The sequence below is a fragment of the Bos indicus x Bos taurus genome, chromosome 14 (genome assembly GCF_003369695.1).
Source record: "Bos indicus x Bos taurus breed Angus x Brahman F1 hybrid chromosome 14, Bos_hybrid_MaternalHap_v2.0, whole genome shotgun sequence".
Taxonomy (NCBI): Eukaryota; Metazoa; Chordata; class Mammalia; order Artiodactyla; family Bovidae; genus Bos; species Bos indicus x Bos taurus.
The window spans coordinates 77,622,256-77,649,915 of NC_040089.1; the positions used below are offsets into that span (position 1 = coordinate 77,622,256).

At 42.0% G+C, this 27,660-nt stretch overlaps 2 protein-coding genes and 1 long non-coding RNA gene across 6 annotated transcripts in view; 1 reads left to right on the forward strand and 2 right to left on the reverse strand.

The window, feature by feature from the left end:
* Positions 1–10,290: 10,290 nt before the first annotated feature.
* On the reverse strand, positions 10,291–12,608 carry LOC113904459. Of its 2 annotated transcripts, XR_003514519.1 has the most exons (3): positions 11,854–12,608; positions 11,050–11,218; positions 10,291–10,701 (listed from the first exon to the last, which is right to left on the reverse strand). It is a non-coding gene; the product is annotated as an uncharacterized LOC113904459 (long non-coding RNA). The 2 variants fall into 2 exon arrangements; XR_003514518.1 differs by having other exon boundaries at positions 11,050–12,608.
* Positions 12,609–12,685: 77 nt separating this feature from the next.
* Positions 12,686–17,856, forward strand: C14H8orf59 (chromosome 14 C8orf59 homolog). Of its 2 annotated transcripts, XM_027561636.1 has the most exons (5): positions 12,860–12,958; positions 13,517–13,647; positions 15,090–15,206; positions 17,340–17,456; positions 17,722–17,856. In XM_027561636.1, exons 3-5 carry the CDS (start codon positions 15,093–15,095, stop codon positions 17,791–17,793), a joined length of 303 nt encoding a protein of 100 aa, XP_027417437.1. In that variant the 5' UTR covers positions 12,860–12,958; positions 13,517–13,647; positions 15,090–15,092; the 3' UTR covers positions 17,794–17,856. The 2 variants fall into 2 exon arrangements, with proteins under 2 accessions (XP_027417435.1, XP_027417437.1); XM_027561634.1 differs by lacking the exon at positions 13,517–13,647 and having other exon boundaries at positions 12,686–12,958.
* Positions 17,857–18,271: 415 nt separating this feature from the next.
* Positions 18,272–27,660, reverse strand: part of E2F5 (E2F transcription factor 5) — a 35,895-nt gene continuing 26,506 nt past the window's right edge. Inside the window, exons 2-8 of one of the 2 annotated variants that reach the window (XM_027561632.1) lie at positions 26,128–26,237; positions 25,111–25,272; positions 23,831–23,874; positions 21,942–22,006; positions 20,418–20,685; positions 19,851–19,895; positions 18,272–18,611 (exon numbers count right to left, since the gene is read on the reverse strand). In XM_027561632.1, coding sequence (XP_027417433.1) covers positions 18,502–18,611; positions 19,851–19,895; positions 20,418–20,685; positions 21,942–22,006; positions 23,831–23,874; positions 25,111–25,272; positions 26,128–26,237 — 804 coding nt within the window. In that variant the 3' untranslated portion in view covers positions 18,272–18,501. Of the gene's footprint in view, positions 18,612–19,850; positions 19,899–20,417; positions 20,686–21,941; positions 22,007–23,830; positions 23,875–25,110; positions 25,273–26,127; positions 26,238–27,660 lie in introns of both variants that reach the window. The other variant, XM_027561633.1, reaches the window with a different exon arrangement.

The following is a 27,660-nucleotide window of genomic DNA, read 5'->3' on the forward strand; positions in this document are numbered from 1 at the left end:
TTACCTTCTGGCTGAATTATTCAGCCTCTTTTCTCCACTGAATTTCCTCACTGAGCTATCCTCATTCTATTACTCTTTATATCTTTGATAAATATTTAAATAAATAGGTCACCTATGCCATCTCTCCTTCGAATACCCTGGATCAGCCGGGGCTGGACCCCGGCAGAGAACAGTGTGGAGATCCCTTAAAAAACTGGTAACAGAACTGCCATACGACCCAGCAATCCCACTGCTGGGTATACACACTGAGGAAACCAGAATTGAAAGAGACACGTGTACCCCAATGTTCATCACATCACTGTTTACAATAGCCAGGACATGGAAGCAACCTAGATGTCCATTGGCAGATGAATGGATAAAGAAGCTGTGGTACATATACACAATGGAGTATTACTCCGCTATAAATAAGAGAATATTTGAGTCAGTTCTAATGAGGTGGGTGAAACTGGAGCCAATTATACAGAGGGAAGTAAGTCAGAAAGAAAAATACCAATACAGTATATTAACGCATATATATGGAATTTAGAAAGATGGTAACAATGACCCTATATGTAAGACAGCAAAAGAGACACAGATGTAAAGAACAGACTTTTGGACTCTGTGGGAGAAGGCGAGGGTGGGATGATTTGAGAGAATAGCATTGAAACATGTATATTATCATATGTGAAATAGATGACCAGTCCACGTCTGATGCATGAGACAGGGTGCTCGGGGCTGGTGCACTGGGATGACCCAGAGGATGGGATGGGGAGGGAGGTGGGAGGGGGTTTCAGGATGGGGAACACATGTACACCCGTGGTGGATTCTTGTCCATGTATGGCAAAACACCACCACAATATTGTAAAGTAATTAGACTCCAATTAAAATAAATTAATTTTAAAAATAAATAAAATAAGATTATATGACAAAAGAAAGAAAACATTCCATTTTTAAAACAAATTGTGATGGGTGATGAAAAGTGGATACTGTACAATAATGTGAAAAGGAAAAGATCTAAATGAACCACCACCAACCACACCAAAAGCCAGTTTTCATCCAAAGAAGGTAATGTTGTGTATATAGTGGGATTGGAAGGGGGTCTTCTATTATAAGCTCCTTCTGGAAAACCAAATGATTAATTCCAGCACGTACTGCTCCCAGTTAGACCAATTGAAAGCTGCTCTCAATGAAGTGTCTGGAATTAGTTAACAGAGAAAGCACAATCCCCCATCCAGATAATAAGATACTCTGTGTTTCTTTGACGACCAGCTTGGCTGGGAATTTCTGATTCATCTGCCATATCCACCAGACACTGTACTTTCAGATGTCTATTTATTTCAGTATTTGCAAAATTCTTTTAATGAAAAAATGTCAGTTCCCTGGAAGACTGCAGAAAGCACCAGAACAACTATTTGCTCAAAAAGATAAGTTTTGGGAAGATGGAATTATGAGGTTGCCTGAAAAATGGCAGAAGGTCATGGAACAAAATGATGAATACATTGTTCAATAAAGTTCTTGGTGAAAATGAAAAATGTGTCTTTCATTTTGGCTTTAAAAAAAAAGGCAGGAAACTTTCGGCCAACTCAGTATATTAGCTTCAGACTCCGCAAATCTGCACCTCCCTCTTGCTGTGGAGCACCGGGTACCCAGATTGCTCTTTACAAGGACTCAGAGTCCCTTGGAGAAGTGGCTGCTTTCAGAAACAGAACCAGGAAAGATTGAGGTGAGCCTAGAACCTATTATTATGCCAGAAACCTAGAAAGTGTTTAAAAACTGAGTCAAGAGAATGAGACAAGCCACACAACTGGAGAAAAGGCTTTCAAAGGGCTGCTGTCCAAGACAGACACAATACTCTTAAAACTTAACAGGAAGAAAATCACTTGATTTTTCAAATGTGCTAAAGAGCTTAACAGGCACCTCACCAAAGAAGATATACAAATGGCATACTGGCTAAGCCACGTCTGACGTCTGACTCTTTATGAGCCTATGGACTCTAGCCCTGCAGGCTCCTCTGTCCACGGGATTGTCTAAGGTTCTTCACCACTAACACCATCTGGGAAGCCCTGTATGGATGGCAAATAGGCACATAAAAGAGGCTGCACATCAACACGTCATCAGGGAAATGCAGATAAAAACAAGATACCACCTATTAGAACTGGTGAAAACCCAGAACACTGACAAGACCAAACGCTGGCCACAATGTAGAGCAAAAGGAACTCTCATTCATTGTTGGTGGGGATGCAAAATGTACAGCCATTTCAGGACACAGTTTGGCAGTTTCTTACAAAACTAAGCATTCTCTTACTGTACAATCCAGCTACTACACTACTTGTTTGGGATTTACCTGAATGAGTGGAAACGTGTGTCTTCACAGAAGTCTACACATGGATGTTTATAGCGGCTTGATTGATAATTACCAGGATGTGGAAGCACCCAAGATGTCCTTTAGTAGGTGAGCAGATAATATTTAGGAGTAAGAAGAGATAAGCTGTCGTCATGAAAAGACAGAGAGGCACCTGAACTGCATACTGCTAAGTGGACGAGGCCAATCTGAAATGTCTACATACTGTATGATTCCAACTATATGACGTTCTGAAAATGAAAAAACTATGGAGACAGTAAAAAGGTTCCGAAGGGGCGCCAAGATGAACAGGCAGAGCACAGACCATTTTCAGGGCAGTGAAATCACCTGGAACAGTGCAATATCCATGCAGTATCACCACCAGTGAAACAGTGTGTGATACTGCTATGATGAACACATGTTATTATGAATTGTTCTAATCCACAGAACATAACACCAAGAATGAGCCCTAACATAAGCGGTGGTCCTTAGGTGATGATGATGTGGCAAGGTAGGCTCATCAAAGATACCCTCTGGTGGGAGACCGTTGAAAATGGTTGAGGTTATGCACGTGTAGGGGTAAAAGGTGTTTGGAAACTCTCTGCACCTTCCTCTCAATTTTGCTGTGACCTAAAACTGCCACCCCAAAATAAATCATTATAAAATGGACCCATAAAAAACTAATAGGGTCATGTAAAACACATATGCCTCCCCCACCCCACCCCCAGCATATGGTCTAGCTTGCAGGAGGTCCCACTGCCAAATTTGGGACAATTTGGCCATCAGAAAGAAAAATACTAATATATTAAACCTCTCCTTCACATGTCCAGGGGTCCATAGTGATACAGAACGAGAGAGACAGTGAGAGAGCACGAACTTCCTTATGAGAGAATAGCAACTCCTACAGATGAAATGATAGACTTTTAAGCAACCATTTTTGGAAGGCCAATGTTATGCCTATTTCTGGCAAGGATCAGTAGCGGGTGCTAAAACTTCTGGGTGGAAGATTTCATTACTGGTGAATAAGATATTCACACTATCTAGGATTAAGAGACAAAAGGTACATATCAACAAAACACAATGTGTAAATGCTTAAAAAACCCACAATGTGTGACCTCAGTTACATTGTAGACTCGGGGGAAAGCTGTCACAGATGCTTTGGGGACGAATGGAGAAATATAAGCACAGATGCTGTGTGATATTATTGAAATGACGTTAATTTTCATAGGTGAGATGCTGGTACTGGGAGCACTTTAGGAAATGAATGTTCATAAGGCTGAACCGCCTGATGCTACCTCAGTTATTAACTGAGTCTCAGTCAATAACTGGGACATTCATTGAGAGATGTTTGGATGCTAGTGATGCCATCCTTGCCATTTTTCTGTGGGTTTTAGCTTTCCAAAAGAATCTGTGGGGACAAAAACCTTCTACTTCCTCAAAGCAATGAACCTGTTAACTTGCTAAGTAATTGTATAACTCTGTGTGGACTTTCATTAACAAGAAGCCTCTGTCTGAGATCACAATCCTCAAGTACAGTGAGGTTTGCACTCGCCAGAGAAGCCAGAAATCCTGACCAAGGACATGCTCATGCCCTCTACTTCACCCTTGAATGAGTTAATCCAATACACGCTTCCTTTGCAGAAAAGTACGCTCAACTCACCTCTCCTCATTGAATCAAATACTGTACGCATGTGAGGCACTCCTACCTAAGTTACCACCCTAGCCATGCAAATATTTGATTAAACATAGCAGCATATTAAAGAAATATCAAAGTATGAATTAAAATTCTTTTGTTAGGGGACATACACAGACTCTTTCTCTGAAATACACATTTTTCTTCAGGGATTCTTTTTAGAAAGTCTAAATGTCAACTGAAGTGGCTATTTCCATCTGACTTTTGGCAGCAGTTTAGTCACTAAGTCGTGTCCAACTCTTGTGACCCCAAGGACTGAAGCCCACCAGGCTCCTCTGTCCAGGGGATTCTCCAGGCAAGAATACTGGAGTGGGTTGCCATGCCCTCCTCCAGGGGATCTTCCCGACCCAGGGACTGAACCCAAGTCTCCTGCACTGCAGGCAGATTCTTTACCAGGTGAGCTAGGAGTTACTGATCAGGAAACCGACACAAGCAAGGTTCCCTATTCCTCGCTTACCTAGAGGGGCAAGCCCCACAGGCAGGAACACTGCCTCAGTCTGCAGAGTCCCAAGTCCAAGTGCTCTCACTTTGCACCCATTTCCTTTAGTCACCAAGTCCTGTGATTTGCGCCACTGAGACTGATTAACCGAGAGACTGTCTTATCATTTGCTTTGTTTAATGTCTTGCATAAAGTGTTGATTTTATGGAGCTGATACGGTATGCCAGTTTCGCTGTCTTTAATTTTCTATTCCTAAGGTCATCCTGAGGTTAGAATTGCGTAAGGCAGGCTCTCCAGGAGATTACACTGAGGCCCAAAGGGCCTAAAGGTCTTGTTCAAGGGACTGAGATTTCACACCTGGATGAGAACTCTCAGACCAGAACTGGAAAGGTGTCTATCAAGAGTCAGCTCTTAAATCACTTCCCAGATTACAACTTTCAGAAGCTAAACTTTGTCCCTTAGGATCAGAGAAGAGCACATTGCTAAAACCCTGCCTTCTACATTTTTAGTCTGTTCTTTAATCTCACATTGCTTTGTAAAGCAGTAGAAATATGTATCCATACCCTATTTTATAGTATTTTGTGTCTTATTTGAACGTAGTATAAAAGCAGATAAAGTGTGACAAAGGAGAGCCAAGATTACTTAAAAGAAAAGGAAGTTGTGTAAACATCAGAATGGTGTTGAAAAGTCCAGATAATTGACGCCAAAATAATTCAAGTGCCAAAGAATTTAGTTATTCCCTGACTTGGAATGAGTAAGTCAATGTCACTCTATTCCTGCCAACATTTTGAAACATAATGCCAGAGATAAATTCAGGTGCTAACAGACATTCTGTCATCAGCTCTTCTAAAGCTTATTTATCCTGTTCTGTCCTCTAGGAAAGGGCAGTCTATTCTATCAAGAACGGCACCCATATCTCTATCTCAGTACCAAGCAAGGCTTGATGCCGCCTCACGTGGATCCCACCATTCCACTACTGAAGGTCTGATGCACCACCCTTGCACACCTAACAAAACCTCCCACTCCACATACCATTATCTCCTTTATAACCGACGTTACCAACCCCCTGCCATCATTGCCATCAGCATACTAAGAATGTGTTCTAGAATTTTCTCTCTTAGGGGGAAGTTTCTCCCAGTACATTCCTACAGCTCCCATTGGCTACCCACCCATCGTCTCTGGTGTTTCTTGGGTTTTTCTCTCCATGTGTATTCAGTCACTCAGTCGTGTCTGACTCAGTCGTGTCTGACTCCCACCAGGCTCCTCCATCCTTGGAATTTTCCAGTCAAGAACACTAGAGTGGGTTGACATTTCCTTCTCCAGGGGATCTTCCTGATCCAGCGATCAAAACTGTATCTCTTGCATCTCCTGTATTGGCAGGCAGATTCTTTACTGCGGTACCACCTGGGAAGCCCTTTTCTCTCTCTATTCAACTATATTAGTAAGTTTTATCCAGAGATACAGGCGCACACAGTGTGGGCTGTCTGTGTTGTAAAGACGTTTATTATAAGGAACTGGTTCACACAATTATGGAAGCTGACAAGTCCCCAGATCTGCAGGATGAACCAGCAAGCTGAGGACCCTGAAGAGTCAATGGTGCAGACCCAGTCTGAAGGCTGGCAGGCAGTGACCCAGGAAGAGCCAGTGTTTCAGTCCCAGTCCGAGGGACGTGAAAAGCTTCTGTCCTGGTTCATAGGTGGTCAGGCAGGAGGAAGTTTGCCTTACTTGGGAAAGACTCAGTCTTTTTGTTTCATTCAGGCCTTCAGTTGAAGGGGAAGAGCCACACGCATTAAGGAGGACAATTTGCTTCACTCCATCCACTGATTCCAATGCCAATTTCATGCAAAAACAGCCCCACAGAAACACCCAGGGTAGTGCTTGACCAAACATCCTGGCAACCCAGTCAGGTTGACAGAAGAAACTAACCATCACACAAACCTTTAAATTTGGGGGGACTGGGCCTCCCCCTAGATCTCTCCTCTCTCTGTATGCTCTTCTAAGTCCCTCTATCAATTTCTAGGATATAATTTCCAGAGATCAGATATCCACTTTTGCTGGATATCCACATTTTACATTCTCAACTGTTTGCATTTTTTTTAGAAAAGTGAAAATAAAAGTGATGTTTGTTTAAGTAATGTGTCTTATTTAACCTGATATATCCAAAACCTTATTGTTTCAACATGAATAGAAAAAATATTGAGCGTGCCAATTATCAGTTTATTATTAGATTGATTAATATTAGATTAAATGTCATTATGAAATTCAGCATTGAACTACCTGCTCTGTGATAACAGAGCTTTAAGAATCTCTTTGCAGCAAGCACAAGGATGTTTTCTCCGTGGAGGGACTCTGTAAGGGGGGAGGCTGTCTTCCTGGTTCTGGCGTGCTGCGTTTTCTTCTGTTTTCTTCTTGCTCCTCTTGGGTCCCTGGTGTGAGTGCGCTTGCAGGGGTGCCTTGCCACAGCCTCACACCAAGCGTGTGCAGTCACTCGGCAAGTTCACAGCCTCAGCCCCAGCCCAGCGATTGTCTCTCTGCCCCTCCTAGGGTGGACCCCACATGGTCCAGCTGCCATGCCACCCTGTTGGCACAGAAACACCCCCACTCGCTGTGCCCAGCTGCTCACCAGCCTCAGGCGGTCTGCCCCACGGACAGCATCCACCACGGTCCTCGTGACCAGGACCCGTACCGTACACTCTAGGCTGTGTATCGCCCTGCCCAGAGCTGATTTCCCATCCCTGAGTCCCTTTTGCAACCTGCACGCCAGATGTATTCCTCTGTACCCTGGAAGGGTGTTTCTGCTTGCCTGGCAACCATGGACCAGCTCCGATCTGGGCCACCCTTGAAACTTCTCTTCCACCCAATGGGCTGCAACCAGGCTTCTCCATTGATCTGAGTCCTAACTTCGGAAAGGAGGCCAACCGCCAAGCTTGTCCTTCCTTGGAAACTCTCCCTTAGCCAAAGGGTGTTCCTGAGTGTTCTCTGACTTTTAGAGTGTTCTTACTCCCTTTTAGAGTTAATAATTCTTTACAGTAAACGTTTCCTGTTCAAGTTATTGTGTGATTTCTGTCTCCTGGTTGGATCTTAAGTGAAACAATATATCTTCTACATTCTCTTTTCTTAGGAAGTCTTCTAAATCAGTTTTGTATTTTACTCTTACGGACTGTCTGTTCACCCCGCCTTATTGTAAGTGACTGATGGCTGTAGGCGTCAGTGGCTACTATACTGGGCAGCACAGTTCTAGATCCCCTGGACTGTACTCAACTGCTGCAAGTTCAGGGGTCCAGAAAGGAGTGACTTCTCCCCCTCCTCCGCCCCATTCTCCTTCTCACAAATTTCTCTCTCATTAAGTGGCACTTCCACACACTCAGCTGCACAAGTCAGAATCTTGCTACTCATATTTCCAACTTGGCTCTCTCCCCTCACCTCTAAATTTTATCAATTTTCACTCCTAAACAACCTGTTGATATGACAAAAACAGAAAAGAAAGAAAACTGCACTTTAAACATATAACGAAGTTCAAAAGACGTATAATTCTATAAAGGTCTTTATGCTCTTTCTTCCTAACCAAAACTTCAGTTACTTAAAAGGCACCAACATTCCATATTCATAAGGATGCAATGAAATAGGCATGTTCATACACTGTTGGTAGAAATATATGTTTCTATTTCTGGAAACAATTTGGTAACTTAAGTATATGAAGTATTTATAATCTTAGATCTTATTCCTTGTCATGCTCTCCAAGAAAGTTAGATTGCTCAAAGGTTTATGTAGAAGGGTGTTCATTACAACATATTCATAACAAGAAATCTAGAAACAATGGAAATGATAAGATGATTGAAATAATATCAAACATCAACAAGATGTAACTTTAGAAAGATACTAAGTATATTTTTAAATATGCTTAGTAAGTATGTATGTTTATATTTATCAATTATAAATTATCTAAAGAAAAATTCCAATTTTTGAGAAACAACATAGTTTATCTGTTTAGAAAAAAAGGCTGCAAAGAAACATATTTTTAGAAAGTTAAGTGGTGGAATTTATTCATTGTTCAAAAATACCTGTTGGGCTCCCTTTGCGTGCCAGGCACTGTTACAGGCACAGGGGATACAGCTGCTGCACTAACCAGCTTCCAAGACAGTCTTCAATGATCCTCACCTAGTGTTCAGCTCCTTTTGTGGTCTCCTCCACCTAATAGGGCCAGCAGGTGTAACTGTAAAAATTCAGTGGAAGCAAAGGTGTACAACTTTTGAGTCTAGGGCATAAAAGATATTGCAGTTTCTCCTTTGCTTTCTTGGGTCATTCAGTCTGGGACCAGCCCGCTTCCACAGCAGAGGACACTCAAGTAGTCCAGCAGAGAAGTTCAGGAGGGGATTTGGGGCAACCTGGTAATAGCCGGCATCAGCTTGCAGCCATGTGAGTTGCTTTGCAAGAAAACCCTCCAGTCTCAGCCAAGCCCTCAGATGCCTGCAGCCTCGGCCAATATCTAACTGAATCTCGTGAAAAACCCTGGGCCAGAACCATCAAGCCAAGCCTCTCACAAATTCCAAGCCCACTGAAATCATGAGAAAATAAATGAAGACTCTTATTTTGAGAAACTCAATTTTGGAGTGATTCATTATGCATTAGAGAACTAATACAGCAGCACACAAAACCAGATAAAATGCTTTGCCTTTATGGAGCTCACATTCTAGCAGGAGGAGACAGGTAATAGGCAAAGTAAATAAATACATGGGATGCTATGTGGTAATAATAGATGGTGGAGAAGGAGGGCAGGGATGTGGGAGGCCTTGGGATTTTACAGAGGTAGTCGTGAAGCCCTCACTGAAAACAAGGGTGTATGAGAGAAGACAGGAAAGAGGTTCCCAGGTGGCACAGAGGCAAAAAATCCGCCTGCCAATCCAGGAGACACAGGATTTGGGTGGGAGTTGCGGCGGGCGGGGGGGGGGGGTGGGGGTGGGGGGTGCGTGTTTCGCTCTCTGGGTCAGGAAGATCCCTTGGAGGAAGAAATAGGAACCAACTCCAGTATTCTTGCTTGGAAAATCCCATGCACAGAGGAGCACTGATCGACTGAACACACACTCAAAGAGGAGAGGGAGGAGCTTTGCAGATATTTAGTGGGCGAGCGCTCCAGGCAGAAAAGTAAGAAAGCATTCAGGGTTCAGGGATGGGGTGAGAAGGTTGGGGGAGGAAGGTTGTCAAATAGGGCTTCACAGGCTATTGTAAGGACTTTGGCCTTTATCCCGAGTGATGTGGGAAATACTGGAACTTCTGAGCTGAGGAATGACATGATCTGATTAATATCTTAGTGGGATTCCTCCTGGGGTGGGTAGAGATTACAGCAGGGGAACCAGTTAGGAAGCTATTAATCGAAATGAGAGAAAGACTGTGGTGAGTTAAGCAGAATGCAGTAACTTCTGGCTGTTCACTTCCTTCTTTATGTTTTTCTGAATTTCCCTAATTTCTACAAGCACTCTTCATGACTTTTCTAATCCAAAAGGATAAAAAGATGTTCATGAAATCTTTATAGTCCTCAGTAATTTCTATCTTATTTAACAAAATATAGACAATTACGTAATTCTTAGTAGGATTTCAGAACAACATAGTTCTGAACAAACACCACACAAAAAGAGAGTCAGAAACTGTCAACTTTAGTCTAGATATAATCTTGGGTGGCCTGGGCCTGCAGCGCCTTGGAGCAGGGCTGGGGTTCCCAACCAGAGATGGAGGCTGGGTCACAACAGCAAAATCACCAGATCCCAGTGACTAGACTGGCAGTTAGTGACAAGGGCCCTGGCCCTTTGGCGCTGCAGAAAAGAACTTCCACAAAGACAGGAGTGGTGAAGCAAGTACAGTATTTATTAGGAGGAAAAGTACAGTACATATGGGTAGACACATGGGCAGACTCAGAGACAGAGGCCCCGAGTTGCGCCCTGGTGGCAGTTTAAATCACTTATGTGGCGCATTTCTTCCAGATTTCCTCTGGCTGCTCATTTTGACTTGCCTGGGCTCACAGTCCATATTCTGTATATCTCAGGATCTTCCCGTGTGTGCACGCATCTTAGCCAAGATGAATTCCACCGAAAAGGCATCTGGGTAGAACAGCAAAGGAGCCTCTTTTGTGCATATGCGGCCAGGGAGGGTCTCCTGACTTTGGGACGAGAAATATGTGGTCTGTGCAGGGTCCAATCTCTTCCCTTTGGTCGCTTTACCCTAGGGGGCCCATCTGCTTCCTGCCTCATATAGACGCTGAACAGAACAATATCAACAGAAAAAAAATCTCAAAATCATTGCTGAGCTTTAGACAACTTGAGTGTTTACATTATCAACTAAACATGGTAATTACAAATCACAGCAGCCTTTAATTTTGCTTTAAACACTGTTGAAATTTGGAGTGCCAAATGATAATAGCTCACTGCCTCCTTTGCAGTTACCAATTTTCTGTTTTAAACATGCATTTGCTAAGTATTTCCCAATTCCTATAAGTTTTAACCATTGCTTGCATTTTAACCTAGCATCACAAAAAATGTGAAAGGACTTCATGTACTCTTTGACTATCTTTATTGTCTTTGTGATAGGGATTTCACTGTTCCTCACCTTCAGGTATTTCATACGCAAGCCATCCTTTGCGACTGTAATTAGTTCAGGTTCAGGATTTCCTGGTGGGCTGCGGTCGCACAGAGTCGGACATGACTGAAGCGACTTAGCAGTAGCAGCAGTAGCAGGATTTCTAGGCATTTGGCCAGGAGATTACTCTGAATAAAATCTGCTTAATTAAATTAAAAACATATTTGTCAAACACCTATCACTTCCAAGGAATAGTACTACAAGAAGCGAAAAAGAAGTGTTCTGGGTATTTTTCAGTCTTGCTAAAGTTGATAGAGCTTTAAAGTTCTTTTTAGTGTGTTGGCTACAATCTCTTCTCTGCTTCTTATACTTAAGGAAATTTTATTTCATTTATGCCACACCTTCCATGCACTGGAAATATGGAATCTTGGATGGAAATATAAAGGTGAGTAGTGAACCTGGCCCCTGAAAAGTACATGGACTAGTTGAGAAACAAACATACATACCAGTAATATGATATTTAAGTTATAGAAAATAAATAATAACAATATAAAGTCTGTGATCCACCTCCTACAGCTTTAGAATATCCTGAGAAAGTGTCGTTTTTCCTTCACTGCAGTGTTACTTATTCTTATTCTACAGATATTTCCAGGAATCTGACCTAGCCAAAAAGATGGAAGGTCCTGTCTGCCCTACTTTATTATACAGAATATGTTATAGATGTTTCTTCTTAGTCTGAAAACAAATTCTTCTGTCACTGAGGGGTTAAAGGAAGAAAAGACTCTGCACTCCTATAATAAATCATGAAACTTTTCACGATAATTGGCTCCTCACAAGAAACGCATATTTCATTGAAGGGTAGCTTTCAGTACTGGAGAGGGAAATATCCACTCCAGTGTTCCGGCCTGGAGAATCCCACGGACACGACTGGGCGGCTCTCACTTCATTCTTGCTGCGCGGCTTGTTTACTTTGCTGTGCGTCTGCCGCGCTGTCAGAAGTTCTCATCTGACTGAGGAAAGCACTTCAGCTCCGTCTCATTACAGTCCTCCCCTAGAAGTCCCAGCGCTAGCCCTGGATCCGCTCAGCCCCTAGGCGCTCTGGGCCGCCCAGCGAGCCTGGGGCGCCCCCAGCGGCGCGCGGCGCCGCGTCCCGGGAGCGCGTCCCGGCCAGCCCGCAGGACGCGGCCGAGGGGCGACCGCTGTGAGACGGCCCGCGCGGTGACCAAGACGCGCCACCTGGCTTCTGTAAGCGAGCCCGCGCGAGGAGCTCGAGGCGCTCCCGTCTTCGGCGTCTCCCCCAAGTAGAGCGCCTCAAGGTAGCACCGGGCCAGACGCGCTAACGTGCGGGACTCCGCGCTGCGAGCGGGGCTGCGCAGCGTTCAGGGGCGGGAGCTCCGCGGCGGAGACGGCCCTGTGGGCGGCCCTACGTCGAGTGGCTGGGAACCAGCGTGGGCGGAAAGGGCGGGGCTTATAGCCGTCTACGGACCGAGCTCTGGGACGGGACCGCGCTCTGTGGGCGGGGCTTACTTCTGTCCACCCACCGAGCTCTGGGATGGGATTACGCTCTGTGGGCGGGGCTTACCCTTGTCCAGCCACCGAGCTCCTGGGCCGGACCGCGCCCTAGGGGCGGGGCTTACCTGTGTCCAGCCCCCGAGCTCCTGGACGGAACCACGCTCTGTGGGCGGGCCGTACCGCTGTCTACCCACCGAGCTCTGGGGCGGAACCACGCTCTGTGGGCGGGGCTTACCCCTGTTCCCGCCCCCAAGCTCTGGGACGGGACCACGCTCTGCGGGCGGGGCTTCGCTCGGGGGCGGAACCGCGGCCCTGAGGAGGCCCTTTGACAGGCCCTCTCATCCCGGAACTTCCGGGTCTCGCGCATGCAGATGGCGTTACTTGGAACCTGAGAGGCTCTACGAGGGTGTCGGAGGCCTGGTGAGAGGTTAGTAAAGGACACTTCCCGGGCGCTAGCGCGAAGCTTCGCGGGGCGGGGGCGGGCCTTGCGGGCCGCTGCCGTCCGGAGGTCGGCTCGGTCGCTTGCTGCCTTGGGCGGCTGTCCTCGGCCGCCGGCCCACGGGCTCAGGCCGGAAGGCCGAGTCCTGGGCCCTCAGCCCGGGGCGGGGGACCAGTGTACAGTCTTTGTTTTGTCATTCGTTTCCACGGGGTCGTCACGGGCGACCCCTGTCCCCGCCCTGTACCCCGCTAGCTGTCACCTTCTGCACGAGCCTTCCTCGAGTCCCCAGGCCCGTTGGATCTTTCCGTCTGCTCACTCCGCTTTATGCTGCCAGTCTCAGCCCCTGTCTATGTGTCTTGTGTTTGTATATGTTTCATATGATGCATATGAGTTCTGTACCGCACTTGGCACGTAGTAATTGGTTAATGAATGATCGGATTCTGGTTACTTATTGGAAGGACTTTAATTTGGGGTGACTTTCTATGTGTATTTTCTGCTTCTATAATACGTATTTTCTACTGTGTTCTTTTTTTTTTTTTTTATTAGGAGTACTATTAGGATTCAGAAAGCTTTGCCGTTTCTGTTTCCTAAAGTTTGACATTGAAAGAGATACGATGTGAGCAAAGGGAAGAAAGGAAGAATGTGCAGAGTCTTCAGAGATTAATTAGTATTCTAAGGTGGCTACAGAGATATAGCAGAAGATACCTTTGACACATTTATGCTAGAATGAGGTTTCCTGCAACATGTCAGGACGGAGAATATTGCTTTTTGTGGGCTGGAGAAGCCATTGAAGGATTTTAACATTGGGACTGTTCATTGTGTACCACCGTGCAGGACAGACTTGAATGCATATGGTTTAAGCCAGGGCTTGACAGTCTTTTCTTTAAAGGGCCAAATAGTAAGGATTTTTGGCTTTGCAAGCCACAGTTGTAGCAGGAAAGCAGCCACAGACAATACATACATAATTAAGTGGACAGAGCTGCGTTCTAATAAAGTCATTTACAGAGGCAGGTGCCTGACCTGATTTGGTCTGTGATTAAAGTTTGTCCAACCTAGAGTCTAACCAAATAGTCCCAGGGACTAAAGCAATAACCTAGTCCTGAACTAGGCAGTACTAAATCATGGTTTTGTGTTGCATTTTTATGTATATGTGAGGCCATATCACATAACGAGAGCTCAGGATCTAGTCTTCCTGGCTTTGAATCGTGGCATCCCCTGACTACTAACAGTGTGACAATGGGTAGATTAACTTCTCTTTGCATCAGTTTTTTAATCCATAAAATGAGGATGAAATAGTACCTCCCACAAAGTATTTTTGTAAGAAGTAAAGCACATAAAATGTTAGCATAGTGCTTGTACATGTAGTCAAAGCTTAATAAATCTTAACTGTTAATATTTTTGAAATTGTTCCTCATGTGCATTGTTAAAGACAGGTTTGAGAGATGTTTCTCAACATCAAAAGTAGAATTTATAGGCTTAGTGTGTTTAGCTGTAGAACAAAGATAACATCTAAAGTTTTTAGGCAAGAACCATTCACACAGAAGTGATATGGAAGTCATGAAAGTAAGGCTGGGATTTGGATGTGCAAGATTAAGTACTGATTTTGAGGAGCTGGGGCTTCTCTGGTAATTCAGAGGTAAATAATCTTCCTGCAATGCAGGGGACCAGAGTTCAATTTCTGGGTTGGGAAGATCCCCTGGAGGAGGGCATGGCAACCAACTCCAGTATTCTTGCCTGGAGCATCCCATGGATAGAGGAGTCTGGAGGGCTGCAGTCCATGGGGTTGCAAAGACATGACTAGCGACTAACTTTGAGGAGGTGCACACAGGAGTGAAAATGGGGCAAGTAATATTACTTAATGTATCTAACTGGCAGAAATTAATGTGGAACCTCTTACAGTCCAGGTGCCAGAGATGCAGAAAAGAATTAGATACTCTCTGCACTCAAACAGGAAAATCTGTAGGACCAAAAGACATGGAATTTAATACAAGTAGCAGTTTTAAAAATAATCAGGAGCAAGGTGGATCTTCTTAAATTTAATCGGTACCTTCCTAAATTTTAATTGATTTACAGTTCATAAGTGTGGGCAACTTAATTGAGCTCTTTCTTTTTTTCCTAGACAATGGCCAAGAACAAACTAAGAGGGCAGAAGTCCAGGAATGTATTCCACATAGCCAGCCAAAAAAGCTTTAAGGTTAAAAATAAAGCAAAACCAGTTACCACTAATCTTAAGAAGGTGAGTATCACTTAAGCACTCTGACTTTACTGTTTACAAGCAAAGCATAATTGTAAAGCTACTGAAAAGCTGAATGTTAATATTTAAAACAGGTTCTTAGCCTTTCCTACAAAAAAGCAAGATGATTTTAAGTATTTGTTTTAAAAAGAAAAATGATGAAGAAAAATAACCTCCCTTTCTTGAATCCAAATGTGCAAAAGGAAAACATTTTAACTGCAAATGTATGAGGCTCCAAGTAACAGTTAATTCTCCGAGCCTGGAAATCATAAAAAAAAAAAAAATGTTATGGAAAAGTTCTCTGTAAATTTATATATATTCAAGAAGCTCTTAACAGAGCCAAGACATGGAATGTCAGTCAGCACCCATTCTTTTTCTCCTCAGTTAATTCTTATTTCTCTGGAGATACCTAGAGCTCAAATAAAAACCTGAAAATAGGAGATAAAATATTTTGTTTCTTAAAATACAAAATGAAAAGAGTTGCTTTATCTTCTTTTCAAAATATTTGGGGAATGCGAAATTTCAAGTAGACACCTTAAGAAGATGATTCAAGGAAATGTTTTCAAGCTTAAGTACTAGATGGAGTCAGCTCTCAAGGACTTACTAATTATCATAATGGGCCATAGAAATGTAACATTTTATCTTTCAGTCTTCATGAACTAGCTGAATTAAACTTTTTGGTGGAGCAGTTTCTTGTCTTTGGAAATGCTAAAAGGGAAATAAAGCTGAATGATATGACTGGAGTTTGGGGTGACAACTGTAGATAGAATTGACTTCAAGGTTGATGCTGAAGCCAAGACCTGAGTGACAGGAGCTAGTGACGCCAAGAGCAGTGAAGCATTGGGAGCAGCAGCATGTTTTAGGCAGGGAGAATAGTGAGTGCAAAGGCCTCCAGTTGGGGAAGAGCTTGGTGTATTTGGGAAAGATTACTTTGTTTAGACAGGAAGTCCCAGAAGCTTCGTGGACGCTACTGGAAAAGACCTGTGGGTAGGCAGCCTGGTTGGAGAAAGTATCAAATAATTTTCTCAGAAAGTAGCCTAACTTACTAGGGTAAGATTGCCAGGCAGCACGTAAAAAAGGTAAATTGAAGTTGGTGGAAATGAACTTAAGTGAAGCCAGGCAGCCAGTTGTGACTTGCTACAGCTTCCGTTTCAGGCTCAGAAAAGGCTGATGGTTGAGTTTAACCAAGTTGCCACACAAGTCTGATCAAGGGAAAGGCGGACAGTTAAGAGGGTGTAAGGAGTGACTGACGAGTGGTCATGGGATCTGTGTAGGCTAAAGAAGTGGAGGTGGAACATGTGAACAGTAGTGAACTTAGAAAAGGTTTCAGTGAGATTTAAGAATTACTAATAAACTAAGTGAACTAGAGGGACAGGAGGTGGTGCAGCCTAAGGTACCACATGGCAGTGATGGCAAGGTTAAGTCGTGGGAAAGATCCCTGGAGTCGAGGACCTGAAAAGATTAAGTGGCCATCGGGTAGGTTCTTGTTGAAGCCACTAAGCAGTGATGCCAGGCATGTGGGGGGTCAGTGAGCCAACGTTTGAGATCTTTCACAAAGGAGTAAGTAATCATGGTTTAGGTAGGTGACAGTAGTGAGAAGGATGTCAGAATGTCCTGGCGCGTAAGGTGCAGAGCAGCTGGGAGTTTGAAGGAGAAACGGTTGGGGCGCAGCAGTGAACAGAATGCCCCCCCCCCCTCCCCCAGCCTTGTAGACTCAAGCACGGAGGGCTGCACGGGCCACTGTTCTCAGGAGACGGCCAGGTGCTGCCGTCAAGGAGGATTCGGAGAGGTGCTGCTGGGACTCTCGAAGGGTTCTATCCAGGGTCCTCGTTTCACAGATAAGAGATGGTAGCGTCATAGCCTGGAAAGATTATAGGCACATGTTTTGGCCTGCTTATACCAGGAAAAGTCAAGGTAGAAGGTATAGCTACATAATTCTTTTTTTTTTTTTTAAACAGAACCTTTTTGTCTAAAGTGTCTCAATAAGACTAAAAATTTTAGTGTGAATTATCTGCACAAATTGGTAGGATGGACAAGAGTTTATAGATTTGGGGGTTTAATAAGATTAAAGTTGCCTATATTTTATCTGTAATGGATTTAAGATCATGAATTACTGCTCTTTTCTTTTTTTAAAAGATAAACATTGTGAATGATGAAAAAGTTAACAGAGTGAATAAAGCTTTTATAGATATACAGAAGGAACTGGCAAACTTCTCAAAAGGCCTTTCCCTTGAACCTCTGCAGAAACAACTGGTGAGTAGAAATCACTTGCTTTTGTTCTGGCTAATAAATTAAATTCCGAATTTTCAAAGCCCATATTGATTGTAATTTTTAGTACTTGGCTCTGTAGTATGTATAGCACATTCAGACTTTAAAACATTGAGTCTAAATATGGGAATTTACTGTTCTACTTCCAAAAGTACAACTGGAAGAAATTATATTGGAATATATGTCAGTAGACTGTCATTTTTGTTTACAGTTGTTATCTCAATTTTAAAATGTAATTTCTTCTCTCTAGATACCTCAGCAGTGTCATGAAAATGTACCAGTTAATGTTGATGAAGCTACCAGATTAATGGCTCAGTTGTAATATACCAATGATGCATCAAATTCCCCAAAAAGACCAATAAATTTAATCTTTTATACAATTTTATTTAAAAAATCTTGTTAATGTACAGGCATTGGCACATTTTAAAAACAAACTACATAAACAGATCTTTCCTATAACCTAGGAAAGTGGAATGTCAGAAGTCAACAAAATGTGATAAACTTAAAGTGCTAAAACAGAAGGCACTTCACAAACTCTGTTCACTGAAACAGTTAATATATCCTAATTTACACCCTTCACGTTATAAGTGGCAGTGAATGTCTGGATTGGAGGACACAAAGGAACATGGACAGTCTTGTGGCAGTACAAGTGGAAGACAGAACAAGTGGTGAGCCCTTGGCCAACTTTCTTGTTTCTCATGACCTGAAGTCTACTTTAACTTTCTTCTCATATAAGGGGAAGAAAACAGAAGGGTTCAGAATGGGAAGAAAAGTTGAAATTTCAGAAAGTAATTACTTGAGGGTGTGGAGGGTTGGTGGATATGAAATCATTTTTTCTCCTGAAACAGTCAGAATCCTTTGTTTTTATGGTTGAAGTTTTGTGAAGCAAAAATAAAGTATTAGGGAAGAACATTTCATAATCAGTGAACTAAAAAGGTGTTACATTCATTATTTTAAATACTTAGGTTATTAAGAAGTCTAAAATGTTACACAGTTAGAGGTAGATAACAGTCCCAAGTTTCCATGGAATCTAATAATTTAGTATCTGAACATCAAACAGATCACAAACGCCTTCATTATCATCTAAATTAAAGTTGTAGTCATCTGCTGGGGTCGGAGAAAGCCGTAAGAGCGGAAACACTGCAAGCAAAAACACAAATGCAGTGTTAAAGATGGTTTCTGCATACAGGTAATGATGTCTTAGATAAAACACTATCAAAAACATCAAACCAAATTATGCTTCCCATGTTATACAGGAAATTAAAAAAATACAATAGGAAATGTAATGATCAAATTAATAATTTGTGTTTTGTGTGTATCTTCAAAGATTCTTATTTAAAAACATTTTATGCACTGATTATAGGTTTAGCTTGGGAAACAGAAGTTAGAAATTTTATTGGTTGAATTCATCACTAAAATGATTCAGAAACATTAGAGTATTTTCTCTGATCTGCTAAATAAGCTACCACTTTGAAAACAGAGAAAGGAATCAGACATAAATTAATAAATATGCTGAAATTCTCTGCTTTTACAGAAATGTTTGATAAGTCTCTTAAGTGGTTACTAGGAAAGCTTGTTCAGAGAAGGCGATGGCACCCAACTCCAGTACTCTTGCCTGGAAAATCCCGTGGGCAGAGGAGCCTGGCAGGCTGCCGTCTATGGGGTTGCTAAGAGTCGGACACAACTGAGCGACTTCACTTTCACTTTTCACTTCATGCACTGGAGAAGGAAATGGCAACCCACTCCAGTGTTCTTGCCTGGAGAATCCCAGGGATGGGGGAGCCTGGTAGGCTGCCGTCTATGGGGTCGAACAGAGTCGGACACGACTGAAGCAACTTAGCAGCAGCAGCAGCAGCAGAATGCTTGCTAATTTAACAGCTGCCGTGGGTATGTGTTAGGAATCCAAGAACTTACAGGAAGCAGAGGCCCAGAGAGTAACTGTTAAAAGTAACTACAATTTTAAAATTAGCTGATTTTTAGGAATTATTTCTGGTTAGATGATGTGGCTAACACAGAAATTGGCCATGATGGGCATATTTACAAAACTAAGTTTTCAGATTTCTTGTTGACTCAGATATATTGTTTTGCTCTTCTTGGCCAGATTCTTCAGGTGTGAAAAGGGCTAGTGTGCCAACAGTATAGAAGTTTATTCTGTAAACGTGGTTAAGTATCCCCTTATGAGTTATTTTTCATAAAAATGCAGGCAAAGAAATGCTTCATGATGCCTATAACTTAACTGTAACTTTCATGAACCATCACAGTACATTAAGCAGTTAAAAAATACAGGTTCTTCATGTCTTTTAAATCATAAGGCCACTCATAAATTCTAGAAAAGCATTATTAATATGTAAGTTTAGTTATTTTTTTTGAACTACTTACCATCAGAAGACATTAACTCATCAATGATATCTCCACTAATAGATCCTGCTGGAAACAAATGTGATAAAAGTTTTTTTACGTTTCTTTTTATATATTTTGACAGCAAAAAGAACAAATATGGTTTAATTCCAAAATGGAATCCTAAGGAAAACTGTAAATACATATATATTTACACAGTCTATGAAACAAGTAGTAGTAATACAATTAAACGGAGAGGGAACGGGCAACCCACTCCAGTATTCTTGCCTGGAAAATCCCATGGACAGAGGAACTTGGCGGCTACAGTCCATGGGGTAGCAAGGCGTCTCAGACACGACTTAGCGACTAAACAACAGAATATAATTAAAGACAGGATCTGTTTTTAAATTTTCCTCATAATACATATTCCAGTGCTGGGCACATAGGAGACACAAAATTATGACTTGTTGATTAGGTTTACTATTTTGTCTCCTATACTAGACAAGAGAATAACATCACAACTGAGAGAGTCAAAAATGCTCTGTAACTTGTCCAATGCAGTCTTCATATTTTCTTCTCTGCTTTTGAAAACAATGGCTGTGAACTCACCTGAAGACAAGTCTGTGGCTGGCGTGTGCTGGAGAGGCTGGCTTCGTTCAGAGACAGGTGGCTCAGGCAGGCTCTGGACGGCCGAGCTGGGCTTGTGTGGAGGCACTGGGGTAGGAGGCTGAGAGGGAGGCTGCGCGAGGTCGTCTGGGGGGGGCACTGGGAAAACCACGGGCTTAGATGAGCTGGACTCTTTATTTATAAGCAGCACGTGGATAGGTCCTGAATGACTCTTTAGATTGATCTGGTATTTCTTTTGTCCATTCTGACCCTTTGAAGTTATTGGGCATAAACAAATGAACAAAGGTTAACACCTCTAACCAACGTGAAACATTAAAAATGAGACAGGCAACTACGTATCCTTCTACTTCTCTGTGTGTGCATTCTATTCTTGAGAGTTTCATGTTGAAATTCCAACTAAAAATCTTTATCTACTTAAAAAAATAACTAATGGAACATCCGTACATGAGGGAACTCTCTCTAACCTTGTTCTGTTTTTTCCAAGTCTACTATAAATGTGTTACCATATTTTCATTTAAAGAAAGGCAAAGCTATAGGGACTAACTAAATACAACAAAAGTAAGTCGTTAAATCAAAATAGTATAGCGACCAGGAGTAGAATGGGACATTGAGGATTACAAAGCTCTTGACCCTAGAAAGTAAGCTTTTCTCAAATACTGGTCATCAAGAACTCCCAGCTGTAGAATGCTGGAAGGCACCTATTTTTGCTGTAATGACCCACTGTGCTGAGCAGTGCTCAGAGCATTTCCCTCAGCTGTGGATGCTCTCTCTTTGGCGGCGGCCATGCTTATGGTGGTCATCTCAGCATGGGGTCTTAAACAGCAGGTTTCACAAGGCAAAACTTTTTTCCATTCAGCAAAGCACAAAGACAACTGATTTTTCCTACAGAGATATAAATGTAAATCCCCTCCATTTCAAAAAGGTAATTTGTATCGAGGCTTCAGGAGCTATAAATGCCTAAATAGGAACTTCTAGGATGGCTGGGAGAAGCAAAGGAGGTAATAGGAAGTAACAGTAATTTTTTTCCACCTTTTTAAATTGTTAGTTTTCAAATCTGTTTTAGGAAATTTGAAAATGAAAATCGTGAAATTTATATTAGCATAGAGTCAACAGATATCTTTGACTCAATAAGCCAGAAAATGTTTTTTAAAAAACCTAATTTAAAGCAGTATATTATTGTTGATATTTAAAGTGAACTTTTTCCTCAGGATTGTTATATTGGCTGTAGATTGGTCAAGCTGATTTTTTAAGGTTATTGACTGTATCATCACTCATTCCTTGATGTCTTCTAGCTCAAATAAGATTTTTCAAAAACTAATATGTTAAGTCACATCCATAATTTTGCAAAAGTACTGAAGACATCTAACTTCAGATATGAATACTTACAGACAACTTAAAAGCAGTAACTTGAAAGTGTTTACAATTAGCTCATGTTCAGCTCCAGAAAATGTTTGTCCCTCGTGAAACAGCAGATCCATTTTAACAAAAGCTATCCTACGTACGTACCATTTCTGGAATAGGTACCTCCAGTTGTGTACCAGAAGGTGCTTGAATGGCCAAAAGTGTATCACCTGGTCAAAAAAAATTAAGAAATAAAGATTTTTACATTTTAGGAACACTACTGATCTTGCAATACAGCAGCCAAGAGAGTGGGCTGTGGAGTCAGAATGCTGGGACTTGGTGACCTTGGGCTCTGGTTCTTATTCTGTAAAATGGAGGTGACATAACTTACTGCACAGGGTTTTTGAGGATTAAATGAGGTAATATATCTATCAGTTTTATATACAGAGATACAGATATATATAACATCATTTAATCCTCAAGGGCTTTCCTGGTGGCTTAGATGGTCAAGAATCTGCCTGCAATGCAGGAGACCTGGTTTCACTCCTGGGTCAAGAAGACCCCTTAAAGAAGGGAATGGCAACCCACTCCAGTATTCTTGCCTGGAGAATTACATGCACAGAGGAGCCTGGTGGGCTACAGTCCATAGGGCCACAGAGAGTCAGACGCGAGTGAGCAACTAAACACGTGTGTTAGTAGATCTTACAACAGGGTAAATGTATTCACTCTATTCTCATTAACAAATTCTGCTCAAGTTAATTTTGCTTTCATTCAGGCTCATATCATGTCTGAGACTCTCAGAACTTCCTTTTAGCCTTAGTTAAATAACACTAGTTAAGTATTTATACTGCTTAAATAGGTATGATACAGTGAAATCTTAAGCTTACATGAACTTTTGAAGCCAGCATCTACAGTAATATCTGCTGGGCTGAACATTAAGAATATTTCCCCAAACTTTTTTTGAAAGCTTGGGAAATACGGTAACAAAATAGAGCAGTAAGGCCACATATAAAACCAGCATAGTCTTAAGAGTCAGATTCTACTTGGCAAAGCGTTCCGCAAACTTTTTTTTTTTGGTATGTGCATGATACAAGACTGTCCTTTTAATAGCCCATGCATATTTTACTTGTGTTATATATATTATGGGAATTCAGCCCCCACCTCCATTTTAGTTATTCATAGTGGCAAAGATCCTGCCTGCCGACGCAAGAGATGCAGGTTCGATGCCTGGGTCAGAAGATCCTCTGCAGTAGGAAGTGGCAACCCACTCCAGTATTCTTGCCTGAAAATTTCCATGGACAGAGGAGCCTGGCGGGCTACAGTCCACGGGCTGCAAAGAGCTGGACACGACTGAGCAACTGAGCATATCATCTTAAAGGGAAAACATGGAAGCCGGGGATGGAATAAGGTGAGGAATAATTTTCCAGATTTAACAGCACATCTGCTGCTGCTAAGTCGCTTCAGTCGTGTCTGACTCTGTGTGACCCATGACCCTGGTGACGGCAGCCCACCAGGCTCCCCCGTCCCTGGGATTCTCCAGGCAAGAACACTGGAGTGGGTTGCCATTTCCTTCTCCAATGCGTGAAAGTGAAGACACTCAATCGTGTCTGACTGTAGCGACGCCATGAACTGCAGCCTACTAGGCTCCTCCGTCCATGGGATTTTCCAGGCAAGAGTACTGGAGTGGGGTGCCATTGCCTTCTCCGGCACATCAATGATAACCATGTTCTAGCTCAAGTTTAGTCATTGACTCTGTGATTCTCTGACTCTGAGACTGTTATTTAATTCCTCTCTGTCTTAGCTGCCTCTCCCACACAGAATTTATATCTACCAGGGCAGAAAATGAAGTGAAACCTGGGAAAAGCAGTTATTGTCATGAGAACAGAAATGAAAGCAGCCTATCAACACATAGCACTATAGAGGGAGACTAAAAAATGTCCACAAATACAGAAAATAATGACTTGAGGTGACTGCATGGGGAATTTTAAATCACATTACACTAAATACGTTGATCAAAGGAAGAACATCATAAAAAATTTACTAACAGTACTTACCATTAAAACAATTACAGATGTCTTCATGAGTTACATAGGAAAATGTACTGTCAGAGAGTTAAGGAACAACATTTATATCAAGGCCTGGATATATAAATTAAGATAATAAATCTGAAGGCCAAAGTGACCAAATGCATGAAGGGACTGTCACACATGGTCAGATCAAAAAGAACACAAGTCTTGTCTGAAAAGGCAATCAAAGGTCCGTGAGAGAAGTATCCATCCTTCGCTCTAAGAAGGAGCCACTCTGTGTTTCTGTGTCATCTGAGGACTCTAGGGAGAGGGAAGGAAGCGCATTCCATGCAGACAGGAGCTTCTGGGCAAGGACACTGATGGGGGAAGGATGCTGTCGGTGGGAGTGAAGAGTCAACTACAGAAGTCGCTGCATCGAGACTCTTCTTGGGTCATGGTTTGGGGAACTAGGCGTGCCCGCGATCTTGGCAAGCAGTGCAGCAAAGTGCGTGATCAACTAGTTCAATGCTTTTTGGAATCTCGGGGATCCACAAGGCACAGCTGAAGACCCCCATTATTATCAAACTGTTAAGGAGTTCTGATTCTAGAAAGAAAATAACAAATAACATCATGGACTTGTTCACAAAAGACAAGACACAGTGAAAAATTATATACACACACAGAAGTTCATGAGAGGTGGTACAAGATAAATGTAGTTCAAATGTTCCACATGAGTATGGGTAAGTCACAAATCAACAGTCACATATCTGAAAGAACACAGTGGTCATAAGGAACACATGGAGTATATCACTAATGCTTTTCCCCAAATATGGTAGATATCCCAACCAGCCTTGGAACCCTACCCTCTACTAAAGTACTATCTTTGGGTTAATATTAGGCAGAATGTATCCTGGACTGATTGCAGGCCTGTGATAGTTCATTTTCAAACCAAAATTACTTTTTTAAAAAACTCTGAAACACTGAATGATTTAGGTTCAGAACAATGGTTTAACAATGACTTCCACATTTGCAGACGCCCTGTAAGCACATGTTAGCTGGTGTCGTGTGTCCTGTCAATGGGCAGACCGCATATAGGGGAATCTGCCAGAGACGCACCTGTTTGCTAATAGATGTACTATACGACTTGAAAAAGTAACCATTTTAAAATATTCATATAAATTATTAGAAGAATGTTATAATCACTTGCAAAACTGAAGTCTCTAAAAACACTAGAATAAAGTAACTGATGTTCAGACTGAAAGAATATATAAATACATATTATATCTCTGTATTTAAAGATTTAAAAGGATTTCTATTCAAAAGGATATCTATTATTAATGGAGTCGTCCATCACATTTTTGATGCTTTGCTGTAGCCACAACTTCTGCTGATCAAGTTCTCTTTCCTTCAGTTCTAGATCTTCAATTTCAGCTTTGAGATATTTTAATCTATCTATGACTTCTTTAGTATTACAGCCAGCACCTACACCTCTTAAAAACATATGAAAATTAATATCCCCAGTATTAGACCCAGGTTAACATCACTTAATTTTTATAGTAAAAATTGTTAAAACTCACCAAATATATTTAAAACAAAAATCTTTACACTCTTCTAAAATCATTAACCATTAAAATCTTGAGAAAACGTAAACACCATACCATTGTCTAAACAAACACCCAAATTACAAAATTCTCAGTCTGTCCTAGTGTGCTCTTTGTCTCTAGAAGGTCGACTGGTAACTGAGGCACCAAAGGATGCCGGAGTTGAATGGTCACACTGGTAGTCTCATTATGTGGACTCGGATTCGGGTAAAACAGATTACCATCTTTTAGTCTTTTGTTGGGATTTTTGGCTAAAATAAACTGAAAAGCGAAGGATAAGGGGGGCAAATTTGTGGAAAAGAACATGTTTGTCACAGTCAAACATACAACAGTTAACAAATGACAACATGCATTTCAACTAATCATTATTTACAAAGTACATATTCTTGTATGTATGAGACTTAGTTCCTGTTTTCAAGGAGTTTATATTAGGTGAGTACATAGAACACCCGGGCAAAGAAGGATTAATGATACAGAGCAGGATGCAGTGTGCACCAAGTGAGCAGCTGGAGGGAGAAGACTTGAACTGTGAGAGTGTAACTTAAACAGCGGAGTGAGCCAGGGGCCATCCCGTGTCACATAGGAGGGACACAGAAGCCCAGAGGTGTGGCAGGGACATGCGAGGGGCTGTGTGACCAGTGTAGATGGCTGGGACAGAGGACTCAGGAGACATACATAGCAGAAAGGTCAGCGTTCACAGAGCATTGAGAAGAAAAAGGTAGACTAGAGCGGTTTGTAACTTACTTCCATTGTATACTGTTTTTTGACTTTTTTTCAATTAAGTCAATTCCTTCCAAGACATTGGTGATATCATAAATTCTTCTTTTTTGCCTCACAGCCAAAGTATCTGCAGCCTGTTTAAAAAGGGGGGGAGGTGAACAAAGAAATAAATTACAACTCATATTTTAAGGCCAAAAAGGCTTTGGTTATTAAGGTCACAGCATGAGAGCCCAGTCTTAAATTTGACCTGGTCAGTTGCTTGGGAACAATAGCAGGGTATGTGCAAAGCAACCATCAAACACTGAAAATACCAAAGAAATGATTTCATTTAAAAGCCAGCAGATGTTGGAATGGAGGAAAAAAAATGAAAAGGTCATGACACAAAGCCCACAAAAATAAAAGAACACAATGAGAATATTTCATATCACCTTATGGGCTAATCCTTAAGAGGCGCTGCTAATTGTCTGCCCTTGTCACTTCCTATCTTATTTCTCTGTTCAAGAACAGTCTTGTTTAAAGACAGCCTTAGTTACTTTTTTTTTTAATTGTATCTCAGCGATTTTTAAACAATGAAGTCAAGATACTTAGTAGAAAATTCTAAATTATACACACATTGTATAATACCTTGAAATGCACAATCTGCATTTTCTAAATTCAATGAAAATAGAGGAATGAATCATGCCATCCCAAAACAAAGCATAAAATTGACAAGAAATAAAAACCTATTGCACAAGGTTGTGGTACTAGCAAATAGAGAAGTTTGGTAGTTTCACTTACATTAGGTAAGACCAACAAAAATACTTCATGCTACCATGTCATGAATGAATTGAGGAATGCTGTTATAGTTCCTCTAATTGGTTCTCACTCACATTTCTGACATTTGTTCCTCACCAGTATAAACAGAACCTCAGAGGTTACCTGAAAGCTCTTTTTTCAGAGTAGATTAGTCAAGACTATTTTGAACGTGGAGTCACATTTAAGATTCATGGTAGTAACAAAAAAATACATGTATGTCCTTACTGACAATGTTCAGTACATTATCTACAGAATTTAGTCTCAGATGATTAGTTACTGGCTACCCCAGGGTGTCACTAACTGCTTCATTCTATATATATAAAGTTCCTCCTACAAAAACCAGGGAAGCATTTTTGTTTCCTTCCACGGAGAGCAAGTGTGACCAACAACGGCTCACTCCGCAGGCCTCTGGAACCTCTAAGTGAGATCTGGTGGTTGTATCACCAGAAACACCAAATGCCTGCTGCCAACCGCTGAGGTCTTCAGCAGGGGTTTCGTGCCTCAGACAGCGGACCAGGAGGGTGACTGGGTGTGGCAGAGAGAAAGAAGGAAGAAGCAGGGCCTGAGGCTGTTTGAATCCCCAGCTCTGACTACTTGGCTCATCTCTTCTGGAAGACAAGAAAACGAAGAGGACTCGCCACAGTTTCGCCCATACCCTCTTCACTGTACTAGGCGGTTCCCTCCCTGTCTCATCTACCAGCAGAGTTTCTGTTCTGAGGTGTGAGGCTGTCTTTCTCAAGAGTAACCGTCTGCCGCAGAGCT

Bases quoted from the DNA above. Each gene is read 5' to 3' on its own strand.
- C14H8orf59 (XM_027561634.1), top strand. From the start codon at position 15,093: ATGGCCAAGAACAAACTAAGAGGGCAGAAGTCCAGGAATGTATTCCAC. The intron at 15,207-17,339 runs GTGAGTATCACT...TTTTTTTAAAAG, and splicing joins TTACCACTAATCTTAAGAAG to ATAAACATTGTGAATGATGA. The intron at 17,457-17,721 runs GTGAGTAGAAAT...TCTTCTCTCTAG, and splicing joins AACCTCTGCAGAAACAACTG to ATACCTCAGCAGTGTCATGA.